This window comes from Corvus moneduloides, chromosome 22, assembly GCF_009650955.1.
Source record: "Corvus moneduloides isolate bCorMon1 chromosome 22, bCorMon1.pri, whole genome shotgun sequence".
Taxonomy (NCBI): Eukaryota; Metazoa; Chordata; class Aves; order Passeriformes; family Corvidae; genus Corvus; species Corvus moneduloides.
In genome coordinates this window covers 6,574,478-6,587,542 of record NC_045497.1, presented here as the reverse complement: position 1 = coordinate 6,587,542, position 13,065 = coordinate 6,574,478, and the positions used below count along the sequence as shown (strand labels likewise).

At 59.0% G+C, this 13,065-nt stretch overlaps 3 protein-coding genes across 4 annotated transcripts; all 3 read left to right on the top strand.

Annotated features, from left to right (window-relative positions):
• The first annotated feature begins 2,925 nt into the window (after positions 1-2,925).
• On the top strand, positions 2,926-5,058 carry C1QA (complement C1q A chain). Of its 2 annotated transcripts, none has more exons than XM_032131638.1 (3): positions 2,926-3,016; positions 3,752-3,970; positions 4,085-5,058. In XM_032131638.1, the coding sequence occupies exons 1-3, from the start codon at positions 2,941-2,943 to the stop codon at positions 4,651-4,653; spliced, it is 864 nt and encodes a 287-aa protein (XP_031987529.1). In that variant the 5' UTR covers positions 2,926-2,940; the 3' UTR covers positions 4,654-5,058. The 2 variants fall into 2 exon arrangements, with proteins under 2 accessions (XP_031987529.1, XP_031987528.1); XM_032131637.1 differs by having other exon boundaries at positions 2,930-3,051; positions 3,800-3,970.
• Positions 5,059-6,151: 1,093 nt separating this feature from the next.
• On the top strand, positions 6,152-8,303 carry C1QC (complement C1q C chain). Its single transcript, XM_032131635.1, has 3 exons — positions 6,152-6,259; positions 6,923-7,112; positions 7,330-8,303. The coding sequence occupies exons 2-3, from the start codon at positions 6,932-6,934 to the stop codon at positions 7,884-7,886; spliced, it is 738 nt and encodes a 245-aa protein (XP_031987526.1). The 5' UTR covers positions 6,152-6,259; positions 6,923-6,931; the 3' UTR covers positions 7,887-8,303.
• Positions 8,304-9,243: 940 nt separating this feature from the next.
• On the top strand, positions 9,244-11,669 carry C1QB (complement C1q B chain). Its single transcript, XM_032131639.1, has 3 exons — positions 9,244-9,352; positions 10,502-10,661; positions 10,963-11,669. Exons 2-3 carry the CDS (start codon positions 10,502-10,504, stop codon positions 11,529-11,531), a joined length of 729 nt encoding a protein of 242 aa, XP_031987530.1. The 5' UTR covers positions 9,244-9,352; the 3' UTR covers positions 11,532-11,669.
• Positions 11,670-13,065: the final 1,396 nt, after the last annotated feature.

Below are 13,065 nucleotides of genomic sequence, written 5' to 3'. Positions count from 1 at the left end.
CCCCAAATACCAAGGCATCGTCCTCTTTGGGGATGATTTTGTGACACCTGGGGCTCCGCAGAGCATCTACATCCTCTGGCTATTCCAGGTAACCTCTGCATTGTGCCTGGCCCCACTCCATGCCATCTGGGGGTCCCCTGCATTGTCCCAGCTCCTGCTCCATGCTCAGCCTGCCCGCGGTGCTGCTGGAGGGCTTCTGGACCTGCCCCACAGGGAGAACCCGGCAGGGCTGTACGGCCTGGTCCTCGCCGAGCGAACCCCTCTTGTCCCGCAGTCTCAGGGAGGGCCGAACTGCCCCAGCCTGGGGAGGGGGTGTTTGGGGCCGCTGGGGAGATGGGCTGTCCCGGCTCTCACGTGCAGGGTGCCGGCACAAGGTGTCCGAGTGGGCAGCTGGACACGCCGCGGCCCCGGGGACGGCGGGGTCACCCCGAGCCCGCGCTCCCAGCGCAGAGCGGGGGGCACCGCGCTGCTGAGGCAGCAGCGCCATCTCGCGGCGCGGGCCCTCGCTCCGGGCCGGCCGCGTTCGCTGCCCGCTGCCGGCGCTGCCCGGGGCGGGACCGCCGGTGCCGGCGCGGGGACGTGTTGGTGCCGGCGCGGGGACGTGTTGGTGCCGGCGCGGGGACGTGTTGGTGCCGGCAGCTGCGGTCTGCAGAAGCCTCCGGGATGGCGCCGTGCGGTGCTCGTGCCTGGCTCCCTGCAGCCGGCACCTCTGGAGCCACGGCTGTCACTGGAAGTGGCTTCCCGCTGCCGGAGGGCAGGGTCAGAGGGGATGGTGGGGACAAATCCTTCCCTGTGAGCGGGGAGGGCCCTGGCGCAGGTGGCTCAGAGAAGCTGTGTCTGCCCCATCCCTGGAAGTGTCCAAGGCCAGGCTGGACGTGGAAAGTGTCCCTGCCCGTGGCAGGGGTGGAACAAGAAGAGCTTTAAGGTCCCTTCTAACCCAAACCAGTCTGGGATGTCCCAGCTGCAGATCCAGAGGAGGAGGACGTGCTCAGAGGATGGGAGAGGAAAGCTTGGCTTGACCACAGCAACTCTGGAAGTTAAGTGAGTGGGGATAAACACTTCTCAGAAATCTCACAGACCTGGGGGAGGGAACACCCAGGCCAACACCAGCTTCCAGGAGATGCTGGAAACCCCCAGCCAGCCCCTGTAATTCAACATTTATAATGGGGTTAAGGGGACAGCAGAAGACAAAGGACACAGAGCATGAGGACACAGCCATCAGTCAATGCTGGATGAAATGATGGAGTGGTCTCGTTTGAGCTGTATATTAAGAAAGGGCAATAGGATAGAAATACAATTACTGTCCAGAAGCACCGTTTGGTGGAAGGTAGGTTCTTTAAACTCACCTGTCATCTTGTCTTGACACGGTTACAGGTCAGGTTGATAGGGGTACTCTGCTGATAAAATAAAATCACATTTCTTCTGGGCATCTGATTTATTATGGGGTGACATTTTGATTAAAAATTTGTAATATATTGCATTAAGCGAGCATCTAGTCAATGAATTAAAGACCGAGTGACAGATCTCTGTTGGCAAAGGTCTCTGGACTGAGTTTTGGTCATCGCCTTTTTCAGCTGTTTTGGAAATGATGCAACACCTGCCTTGAGGATGCAACACCTGCCTTGGGAATGCAGGAAGCAGAAGGCAGGAGGGATAGGGGGTTTGCCAACCCCCCCTTGATTTTGGAGTCACCCTAATCTCAGGCCTGCTTACTGCCCTCTTTCCTTGGGTATCCTCCCCTGAGCCCTAGCTCCAGCTCTGGGGCCTCTTCCTCATGAAGGTCGGGGCAGCTGTCACACGACTCCTGAAAGGACACTCCAGGGGATATGGATGAGAAGGCTCCTCCTCACTGCCCACTGTGTCCCCCATGGGGTGACCTGGCTGGTCCCCAGGGTCCCAAGGATGTCCACCTGCTGGAGTCACTGTGGCACCTCCCGTCCCTGATGTGATGGGGTTTGGGGACTGGTGGCGTTTTGGGGCTCTTTTTTAGCAGAGCTGAATGTGCACCCCTAGACCCACTCCCTGCACTCAGCGATAGGAGGTGCTGGTGTTTCACTTGGCAGATCTCAAGGCCACACACAGCTCCTGGGTTTGCCCAGATCTGGCTGGTGCAAGGCACAGTCACCCAAAGGGGACTGAGAGCATCGTCAGTGCCAGACACCCTCATCTTTTCCCACTCTACTACAGACACCAGGTCCCCAAAGCCCTGAAGCAGGGCAGCAGGAAGGAGATCATTGGACCATGGACTATCCTGAGTTGGAAGAAACCCCCAGGGATCATCCGTCCCACTCCTGGCCCTGCACAGACACCCCAGCAGTCCCATCCTGTGCCTCAGAGCATTGTCCAAACACTCCTGGAGCTCTGGCAGCCTCGGGGCTGTGCCCATTCCCTGGGGAGCCTGGGCAGTGCCCAGCACCCTCTGGAGGAAGAACTTTTCCCTGATATCCAACCTAAATAATCAAGGCCCAGCTGAACCACACAGGCACTGATGATCCCTTTGCTGGACCCTGCTCCATCAGAGTGCAGTGCCAAGGTGGGCACCTGGAGGGGTCAGCACCCAGCAGCACCATGACAAAGCTGGGTACCAGTGACAGACACACATCACCCATCACGCAGAGCAGAAACCTCCAAGGGTGATCCCTGGGCTGCCCCAAGTATCCCTTGGGTGGCTGTGACACCTGGTGCTCCCACCCCTGTCCCCTCCTGCCATCTCAGCAGCCTGTGGGTGTCCTGAAGTCATGTTGCTTTGTGCCCAGTCACCACCAGCTGTGGGGACTGTGCTGCTGGGCCAGGCTGGGCACCCAGCAGTCCTGCACTCTTGCTGACCAGGCTGTTTCCAGTAAAGCCAGAGTCAGGCGTGGAAAGGGGAACAAGTTTCTTTCCTGTAGAGAGAAAGTGAAACGCATTACATTCCTTCTCCAACCAGGCAAATCACAGCGCATGCAAGTTCATCCTTCCCACCCCTCTTCTCTTCCTCCCTACTCCCAGAGAAGAGCTTCCAGCAAACCGAGCTGCTGCTCACACTGCTCTGTCTTCAGCCCCTGCACAGAGGTAAGTCGCCACTAACAGCTGGGGACACTCTCCTCTCCTGCCACCACTTCCCAGTTCTTGCTCCCTGTCCTCCTTCTTTCTTCACTGCCCCCTCCACAAGGGTTCAAAGTAGGAAAACAGGGAGAAGATGATGGCAGGGGAGAAGAGAGGGAGCTGCAGTAATCTGTCCTTGCTCTGTGTGGCTGTGGACATCACTGGGCTCTGCAGGCTTGTACAGGCTGAGAACCTCAGGTTCCGGGATAGGTCGGTGTCCTCTCTCCCAGCTCTGCGTGTTGGAGGTTCAGATCCCATTTGCTGTTTGGCCCTTTCCTGTTTATCCCTGTCGTGTGTCTTTGCATCCTTTCCTCCCTTGTGCTCTCTATCCCATGGGACCACTGCCCCCCACAGCAGTGCTTCTGCCCCAAGACTGGAATAAACTTCCTCTACAGGCATATCAGGTGCCCCCACCCATGCCCAGGACATGTAGCAAAGGGTTTGTGTCATGCTCCACATCCTGGGCTTTTCAATCCCACAGCTCTGCCACGGGCATGTCAGAGGTTTTCAGCGACATCAGTGATTTCAGATCACACGAGGAAACAGTCTCAAAACCCTTCCAGGAAGTTATTTCCACCACCGCATGAGGTGTCTGCTTACCCATACTGGACAATGCAGTAGATCTGTGCATGCATCTGATGAGGGCACCTGCATATCTGTGACTAAGGTTCATCTGTGTGTTTGCCTCCATCCCCAATTCATCCCTGTGCTGCAGGAGGCAGGATGCAACCCGGATTCTTGCTGGCAGCCAGCACCCTGGCAGCAGTGCTGGGCATGGCCCTGCTGGAGGATGGAGTGTGTAAGGCACCGGATGGCAAGAATGGCTCCCCTGGAGCCCCTGGCCGTGATGGGAGGCCAGGGCAGAAGGGTGATGTGGGAGAGCCAGGTAAGAGGAAGGGGGGGGGCCTGGGAACCTCTTACAGGAGCATCCTGGGCTGTGGGAGCAGCTCAGGAGATGCCAGATGTGCATGAACTCCATCTCCTCCCCACTTGTCCCCAGGGAGACCAGCGTCAAGCACAGGCACCAAGGGACCCAAAGGGGATGCAGGCGAACCAGGGCCTCCTGGCCTCCCAGGCCTGGTTGGCATACCTGGCCCACCCGGCCCTAGTGGAATGACAGGGCTGCCAGGGATGCCGGGACAAAAAGGGATAGCTGGTGATATTTTGGAGCACCCGCGTCCTGCCTTCTCCGCCTCCAGGTTGTCACCCCCGCGCGCAGGCACGACAGTGGTGTTTGACAGGATCATCACCAACCAGGAGAACTCCTACAGTCCCCAGACCGGGAAGTTCACCTGCAGCATTCCCGGGCTCTACTACTTCGCCTACCAGGTGGTGTCCAGCGGCGACCTGTGTCTGAGCATCACCAAGAACAGGCTGCGCGTGGTCAGCTTCTGCGACAACAACAGCCACGGCATCCTGCAGGTGAACTCGGGCAGCAGCGTGCTCAGCCTGGCCGCGGGTGACCAGGTGTCCCTGACCACCGACCCTGCCCGGGGCAGCTCCATTTACAGCGGCTCTGAGGCCGACAGCGTCTTCAGCGGGTTCCTGGTGTCCCCAGAGACAGCCTGAGGGACTCCCACAGCATTGTGGGGTGTCTGCCTGCCTGGCTGCTCCCCTGTGGGCGTGTGGGATGCTTTAGTGCCACAGCACATGGGGATGGTCCCAAATTGATGTGTCCTGTGCTTCTGCCAATGTCACAACTGGCCAAGCTGTGGGTCACCACTGCAGCAGTCACCACCACGCTGAGCCTGCCCGCACTGTCCTGGAGGCTGTGGACTCTCATCCCTTTCTCCTCCTGGGCACTCAAGCTCCACTCCCAGCTGTCATCAGCTGTGGGTCTTTGATCCTGAGTGGGAAAATCACTGCCTGCCACTGCTTCTGCCCCACTAACCACTGCAAAAGCCTTCCTGGCACCGGGACACGTCCTGTCACATCCTCCCCATCAGTATAAATAAACGCTTCTTCTACCACTGCTCCTTGGGTTTTCTTTTCTACTCATGCATCTTCCCCAAACCATCAATATCCTGGACCCCTTCCCAAGCTTCCCAGGGAGAGAAATGATTCCAGCTTGTCCTTCAAAGGCAGAAGGACAGGAGGGAATGGAGTGTCCAATCAGAGCTGACACTTCCAGGGAGGAATAAGAAACCTCTGGGACAGGGCTATGTGTGTCCTTCTCTGCCGAGCCCAGGGCAGCTGTCCTACAGGGGAAAACACAGGCAGCAGATGCTGCACCTCACCCACATGGTCCCGTGCTGGCACCCAAACTCTCCCGAGAAGACAAAAGGCAGCTGTGGTCCTCTGGCATTACAGCAAGGAGGGACAGGGACATTGGGGCACTGATGGGGTTGTGGTGTGATGGTGGTGGAGCTGTGAGGTTCCACCAGCTGTGAGCTGTTGGGATGACATGAGAGGGAGGTACAGCAGGCTGGGCTGGTCAGGAAACATCAGATGCCATACCCTGGGACTGCTCCTCAGGGGAGCTGCTCCACAAACACTGGGCACTCAAATATCCCCATTCCTGGAACAGCGAGGAGGAGGCTTGGTCACCTGTGAGGAGCAACACCCCAGTGAGGGACCTCGGGGCCTCACCGAGTCCAGCACCCAGCAGAGCTGGTGGGGCATGGGGAAAGGTGCAGATCAGAACCTCTCAAGGGGAAACATTCTCCAGTCCCATTTAGGGGTGCAGCATCTTCCATCAGAGCCAGGCGGTGACCTTGCAGCAGCCCATTCGTGCCACAGACATCTCCATCCCGCTGGAGTTGGCCTGAGGCTCTGCTCCCAAGCTGCCCTTCTGCTCAGAAACAAGGGAAGTTAGAGGCAAAGCAGGGGATTTGGAGGGGCTATTCCCTGCAGTGGCTTGGAGGGTTGTGCTGCATCTCTTTGAGCCGTGTCCCACCTCTCTCCTTCCAGCCCTTCCTGTTGCAGTGGCACCAGTACAGGTTTCGCTGGACAGCCAAGAAAGCGCTGGCTCAGCAGAAACCATCGGGCAGGAGGATGTGAAATTTGGGTGGGAACAGCTGGGGGTTCTGTGTTCCCAAGGGCCCTTTGCCCTTTCCTAACTCTGTGACTTCCTCTGCGAGGGTGTCAGGGAGCCGCCCCACCGCGCTGTGCTGGCAGTGACCACGCAGCCAGAGGGACCAGCAGCACGGATTCCCTGCCCTGGTCCCCAGCAGAGGTAAGAGGTGCTGCACGGCCTGTGTCTCGGGGGTGGGACTGGGGGTCCAGCAGCATGGCACGGTGCTGGAGAGGGGGAGAGTGGGAGGAGGACGTGGATGGGAGAGGAGGAGGAGGAGGAGGAGGAGGAGAGGAAGGAGACAGAGGCACCATCAGGCTGCACACAGGCTCCATGTTATGGAGACAACGCACCAGCTGATGGAAGGGTTGCTCCTGATGGACAGAGCCAGGACAGTCAGGCTGCTGCTGGAGGAGGAGGGAGATCAGCTGTGTGCCGGGAGCTCCAGCCTCGGTGCAGCGCGGGGTGACGGTCTGCAGTGGCGTGTGCATCGCCAGGGTTTGGGGACACTGGACTCGGAGGGCTTGGGGCTGACCATGGGCTTGGGGCTGGCCATGGGTACCACAGACCTCATGGCTCCATCCAGACTGAAAGTGCAACCACCCCGTGCCATCAGGGGCTGCCCGGGGGTTGGAGATGAGCCCTGGGCCCATCTCCACATATCCACCTCCCCACTGCCCTGCAGTGGGAATGGGTGGGACATTGAGGACACACCCATGGCAGCCAGGTGTTCCTGCTGCATCCAGTCTCCTTTTCTCCATGTCCTGGAAGCCGCCCTGCCCTGGCCCCTCACTCCAGAACTTACTTTCTCTTTCTGTGCTACAGAACACCAAAATGGAGAAGAGATTCTGGGAGCAGCTCTGTCTGGCTCTCACCCTCCTCCTCCTGAATCTGGGCTCTGCTGTGACTGCAAAAGACCCTCACAGCTGCTATGGAGCTCCAGGACTGCCAGGCATGCCGGGTGTGCCAGGCAGGGATGGCCGGGATGGGCTGAAGGGAGCCAAAGGGGAGCCAGGTGAGTGAGCAAGAAGGGAAACCACACGGGCTGCTCCAGGGGGACACTGAGTCCTCCATGGCTGGTCTGCCTTGGTTTGCAGGCTGTGGAGAGCATCCTCTGTGGTCAGGTGGAGAGAGGCAACAGCACTCTCCTGCCCAAGGGAAGGGGCTAGAGAAGCCTCTCCCCACACCCTGCCATTGACACTGACTCCTTTTCACCCCTCACCACCCCACAGGTATCTCAGCTTCTTCTACACAGCTAGGGCCCAAGGGCATGAAAGGGGAACCAGGCTTCCCTGGACCTCCAGGCAAGCCTGGCCCCCCTGGGGCCCCTGGTCCAAGGGGAATCCCTGGGACTGTGGGCATAGCCGGGCCCCCGGGAATGCCAGGCAGCTCCAAGCAGAAGCACCAGTCAGCGTTCTCAGTGACGAGGCAGACCAGCCAGTACCCCTTGAAGAACGTCCCCGTGGTTTTCAACACCGTCATCACCAACACCAACCATGACTACGACACCACCACGGGCAAGTTCACCTGCAGGCTCCCCGGGGTCTACTACTTCGTCTTCCACAGCTCCCACACAGCCAACCTCTGCGTCATCCTGCACAAGAACCAGAGGAGGATGGCCAGCTTCTGCGACCACAAGACCAACACCATGCAGGTCAGCTCGGGGGGGACGCTGCTCCACCTGGCTGCTGCGGACGAGGTCTGGCTGGGAGTGAATGACTACAACGGCATGGTGGGCATCGCCAACTCCGACAGCATCTTCTCAGGGTTCCTGCTCTTCCCGGACTAGAGGATCAGCAGAGCCCACCCCAGCACCCCGACTGCTTCTACCTGCCCTGAACACACTGCTCACTGCTGGGCTCTTCCTGATGCTCCCAGTTTCTCTGCAGGGAGGGGGTCAATGCCAGCAGCCAGACCCACCCCCCAGGTCTGGGGGCTGAGCACTGGTAGCTGCTGCACAAGGGGAACAGGCACATCTGGTTGCATCTGCGCCCAGAGTGATGGTGCCGAGCTCCTGGTCCTGCTGGCACTGCCACGTGCATCCCCCCTGATAATCCCACGTTACCTCAGTGGTCTCTCTGCGTTTCTCCCCTCCCCACCTGGGCTGCCCCAGGTTCAGCCAGGTGTCCTGGCACAGGCTGCAGCAACCCCTTTGCCATGACCTGGCTGTGGAAAGTGTCAATAAAACCTTCCCCAGTGCACCTGGTGCAGTGTGTTGTTTCCTCCATGTCCTACCTCTCTGTGGTGTGCACACGTGCATGTGACATCTGGCCTTCTGCGTGGCATCAGCGTGTCCCTGAGCCTCACCAGCTGGGCCGTGCTCAGCATCAGAGACCAACACACCCCACCCACAGCCGGCTTTGCACGGGGGATGGGATCCCTGGCTGCTGCAGGAACTGGATGGTCCCCGTGCCCCCACACCACCCCTACCAGGAGGGCACCAAGACTCCTCCAAGCAGGGCCCTGATACTCCCCTTCCCTCCAAAGCAATCCAGCTCCACGGGGGCACAGACTGCAAAGGAAACCCCAGCACCATGGCTGGGATGTCCCCGGGGTTCTTACCAGGATGGGGCAGGGAAAGCACTCTGGCCTTCCTGAGCCAGACCAAAGAAGCTCATGGTTGTGGAGGCTGCAGAACCCACCAAAACCCAACAGGGATTTCTCCTGGTGTCACACACTGCAGGGTGGAACAGGAGGTCACCTCTCTGAACATCCTGTGCTTCGCCTCCACAAGGCAGTAGCCAGAGCAGGACTGGGAATGCTTTTCCCACAGGGTAAAATCATTTCCCATTCAGGAGAGTCAGGAGCAGGGACTCGAGGTGATGGATGCTGAGACCCTGCAGCAGCCCCTGGGCCTGCAGAGCTGGAAGTGTGTGGAGCAGCCTGAGGGGTGCTGGCTGAGTGCATGCACAATTTTGCAGCCCTGGTGGGTTACCCCAAACTCGTCTGGAGCTCCCAACAGCATTCCCCATAGCAAGCACCCCTGAGCAGGACCCTGCAGGGCAGAGCCATGGCTTGGAGGGGCTCGGGGTGCTATTTGGGGATGGCTTGTTCTGCTCAGCTGACAACAGCATCCGTGGAGGATATGAAACCACCACAGAAAAAGGGCAGGAGCTAAAGATAAAAAGGGGATGTGTCCCAGATCCTTTCACAATAACCCTTGCAGAAAACTTCTGCTTCTCCTCGCGGGCATTTCCGAGCAGGACGCTGGTGTGTCCTGCTCCATCTCCCCACCCGAGCAACAAGGAGCCCAAGGTAAGAGCAAGACTGAGCCCAAGCTTCCCCCCGCAGGCAGGAGCACGTGGGGAACCCAGCTCCGGCAGGGTGACAGTCACCTGCATTGCTGGCATTTCCCTGTGGCCTGGGGCAGAAGAGAAACAGGGGGTGGAGGTGCTGGGCTGGGGGTGGTGGAGGTACCTGATGGGACCCTGACCCCTCCTGCTACACCTGGAAGAAGGAAAGCATAGAAGTAGAGATGGCAGAGTTCCAGAAGGGTGATCAGGGACTGAAAGGTGCATCAGTCTGAAAGGTGCCCTGGGGGTGCTCTCCTGCTCTGAGAAGCTCTTGTCTTCCGATGGCCCTGGGCTGGGAGCCTGTGGATCTGTCCTTATACCTGCTGCACCCAAATCAGAGCAGCTGTGGCTGGAGGATCCAACTCACCAACCTTTTGTCCTGCTGGCACCAGAGCTTCAGAGCTGGGAAAATCCACCTGAGGTGGGGGAGTTGTGGCTGGGTGATGTGATGTCCAGATACAGCCCCCAAATGCCCAGTGCTTGTCCACATGTACCCACACAAGGATCTGGGGCAAGGAGTTGGGCAGGGAGGGCAGGAAGAAGGTGAGTCCCCAGGGATGGAAGAAGCCCAGATGACTGTCCCAGTAAGGCTTGTTAGATACAGAAATGCCTCTGGGATGGAGCAGCTGTGGGACAGGACACAGGGGGAGCCTGTGGGATGGAGGAGGGAGGTTTGGGGGCTCATTGCCATTTTTAAGGACTAGTGCTGTCCCTCAGACATGCTGGTGGAAGGCAAGAGCCATTCCCTTGCAGATGATGAAACTGCTCTGGTGGGGGAAAGATTTTACCCTGCAAGTGTGGTCCTGAGATGGGATGGGGAATTTCTCCCCCAGGGGAGCAGCACGGCCACGCTGGATATCAGATCTCTGAGATAACCCACCCCAAATACTCACATGGCTGAAGCTGTGGGCACTTGTAAACTGGGCATTTAAGAGTGACGAGACTCTGACAAGCCCTGCCTTGCCCAAGGGTTATGGTCCTTTGTTTTCCCTCCCTGATGGTACTACCCAGACATGCTTGCAGTCACCATCTTTCAGAGCAGCACAGAGTGCCTTCCCCAGCCCTCCCATCACCCAGGAAAGTCCCCCAACACCATTCCGTGCTCCCACAGATGTGGACCATGTGGGCCATGCTGATCTGCCTGGCTGGAGGGCAGCTTGCCAGTGCCACGCTCTGCAGGACCTACGGCACCGTCCCAGGCATTCCAGGATTGCCAGGACAGCCTGGCAGCGATGGCAGGGATGGGGAGAATGGCCCAAAGGGTGAGCAAGGTAAGGAAGAGGCTGCAGGTGGGTAAAACATTGTCTTGTGAATGCCAAGAGCAGGGAAAGAGTGCCAGGCACATGGTCCTGGGAAAGCAACCCATTTGCACCCGTTCTTTGAGGTCAGGTGGGGGTGAAGGAGCATCCCAAGGAACCTGGGGAAGGAGGGGGATGACAGCAAGGTCTGTCACACATGTTCAGCAGGGGTGTCCACTGACCCACACCCAGCACAGGTTTCCTTGCCTGTGGTCCCTCTGCAGACAAGTGGGGCTTGGCTGTGACCACAACAACTCTTCCTTCTCCTTCCTAGGACCTCCTGGCCAGGGTGGAGCAGAGAGAGGGGAGAAGGGAGACCCGGGACCACCGGGGCATCCTGGGAAGTTCGGTCCCATGGGCCCCCCAGGTCAAATTGGCTTACCAGGTAGCAGGGGAGCGCCTGGCCCCATGGGGGAGCCTGGTGACTACAAGGTCACCTTCAAGTCCGCATTCTCTGCTGCCAGGAGCATCAGCTCCTACCCCCGCCGGGAGCAGCCCGTCCGCTTCGACCGCATCATCACCAACGAGAACGGGCACTACGAGAACCGCTACGGCCGCTTCACCTGCAGCGTGCCCGGCATCTACTACTTCACCTACCACGTCACCTCCCGGGGCAACCTGTGCCTCAACATCAAAAAGGGCCGGGGTGGCAGCAGGGGCGACAAGGTGGTGACCTTCTGTGACTTCGTGCACAGCAGTTTCCAGGTGACCACGGGTGGTGTGGTCCTCAAGATGGCCATGAACGAGTCTGTCTGGCTGGAGCCAACAGAGAAGAACTCCCTGGTGGGGCTGGAAGGGTCCGACAGCATCTTCTCTGGCTTCCTCATCTTCCCGGAGGCTTAGCCCACTGAGCTGTGTCTGCAGCCCACCTCTGCAGACCCTGCAGAGCTGAGGAGTCCCCTGGAAACTCTTTGCTCCCAAACTGGTGCTCGAAGCACATTGCTGCCATTCTTGCACAATAAATGACAGCTCTTCGCACTATTGGTCTCTTTCTGTCTTGGATTTACCTTTTTCCTCCCAAATAATGTTCACATACCCAGGGCACTGGTTCTTGCCCCCTTGGATGCAGCCCAGGATTATTAGCATGTCATTGCTGGTGAGCAGAGCCAGACAAGCCATGCAGTTCCTGCTACAGACCAGGCCGAGGATCTCCCTCCAGAGCCACCCAAAGGGTCCCAGCCCAGGGTTAGGAAAGCACGGAGAAGCAGCTCAGCCTTTAGCAGGGGGCAGGACACATAACATAGTGGGAAAATGTGGGCCACTGGGTACTGGTGGTGTGTGAGGAGATGCTGGAGATGGTGCTGTACTGGAGAGTCCTGACAGTGGCAGGGTCTGGGGACACAAACCTCTCTTGGACATTTTTTTGGGGTGGTGGTGACAGAAATACCCACAGAAGATTGTCAAAGCTTGTGACAAGGTGGGGCGGGTGAGCGTGGGCAACCGAATGCCATGATGGGGTGTGGAGGACACCCCCATTACAGCCTCCAAACCCCAGCACAGAACCGACACGTCCCAGAGCACAGCCGAGCCCTCCCAGACTGCTCCTGATCAATGGCAGAGCTGTGGACCCAGGGATGTCCAGAGGAATTAAAGCTGAGGAGCCCAAGGACACCCCTGGCCCCGGGGCAGGTGACAACCCAGCATTGCACCCACGTGGGTGGGTTGCCTGCAGCCCCCAGCCCAGCCCGTGGGGGTGGACATGGGGCATTCAGGAATTTTTCGGGCAATCTGGGATTTGAAAGGGTCTGGATGGAAAGGATGATGATAAGAGGTCTTGGGGAGGTGAGTGTGATATGGACAGAATTTTACGGAGCATCACCCCTGAGCTCTCCGGGTTTGCTCGTGCGTCCAGGCCCCCCAGCTCCGAGCTGCTCAGGTGTCCGTGCCCCAGCGCAGGACAGTGTCCGGGGCGCTTTGCCGGCAGGTGGCACTGGAGACTGGCTCAGCCCTCACCTGGCAGCGGCAGCAGCCTCGCTCCCCGGCCGGGCGGGCGCAGCTCCGGCGCCGGGCAGCACGAGGGGCTCAGCTGTGCCCACAAGGTCTGGGAGGAGGCAGCGGGCAGGATTAGCCCGGTTCTATCTGCTGCTCCTCCTCCTCACCACCTCGGAGCTTTATCCTTCGTGCCGCACAATCTGTGGCTTCTGTCCCCCGGGGTGCAGCCGCCCGTGTCCCCAGCCTCTGCTGCTCTCGGAAGGACTGAGCAGAGGCGTTGGGTGTCGCATTCTGAAGTTCCCCCGCTGCCGGAGCACTGGATGGCCTTTACAGTGCAGCCACCAAACCCACGGTGTTTCACAGCTGGACATGCAGCATCACAAATAAAACTGAGTTGGGCAAGGCAGGTGGAGGAAAAGAGCAGGTGTTTGACCCGCAAAACAGG

What these genes read in the sequence shown, in the direction of transcription:
- C1QC (XM_032131635.1), top strand. Translation starts at nt 6,932, where the DNA reads ATGGAGAAGAGATTCTGGGAGCAGCTCTGTCTGGCTCTCACCCTCCTC. An exon ending in GGGAGCCAAAGGGGAGCCAG is followed by an intron (nt 7,113 to 7,329) that starts GTGAGTGAGCAA and finishes ACCACCCCACAG; the next exon opens with GTATCTCAGCTTCTTCTACA.
- C1QA (XM_032131638.1), top strand. Translation starts at nt 2,941, where the DNA reads ATGCAAGTTCATCCTTCCCACCCCTCTTCTCTTCCTCCCTACTCCCAG. An exon ending in TTCCAGCAAACCGAGCTGCT is followed by an intron (nt 3,017 to 3,751) that starts GCTCACACTGCT and finishes TCTGTGACTAAG; the next exon opens with GTTCATCTGTGTGTTTGCCT. An exon ending in GGGTGATGTGGGAGAGCCAG is followed by an intron (nt 3,971 to 4,084) that starts GTAAGAGGAAGG and finishes ACTTGTCCCCAG; the next exon opens with GGAGACCAGCGTCAAGCACA.
- C1QB (XM_032131639.1), top strand. Translation starts at nt 10,502, where the DNA reads ATGTGGACCATGTGGGCCATGCTGATCTGCCTGGCTGGAGGGCAGCTT. An exon ending in TGGCCCAAAGGGTGAGCAAG is followed by an intron (nt 10,662 to 10,962) that starts GTAAGGAAGAGG and finishes TCTCCTTCCTAG; the next exon opens with GACCTCCTGGCCAGGGTGGA.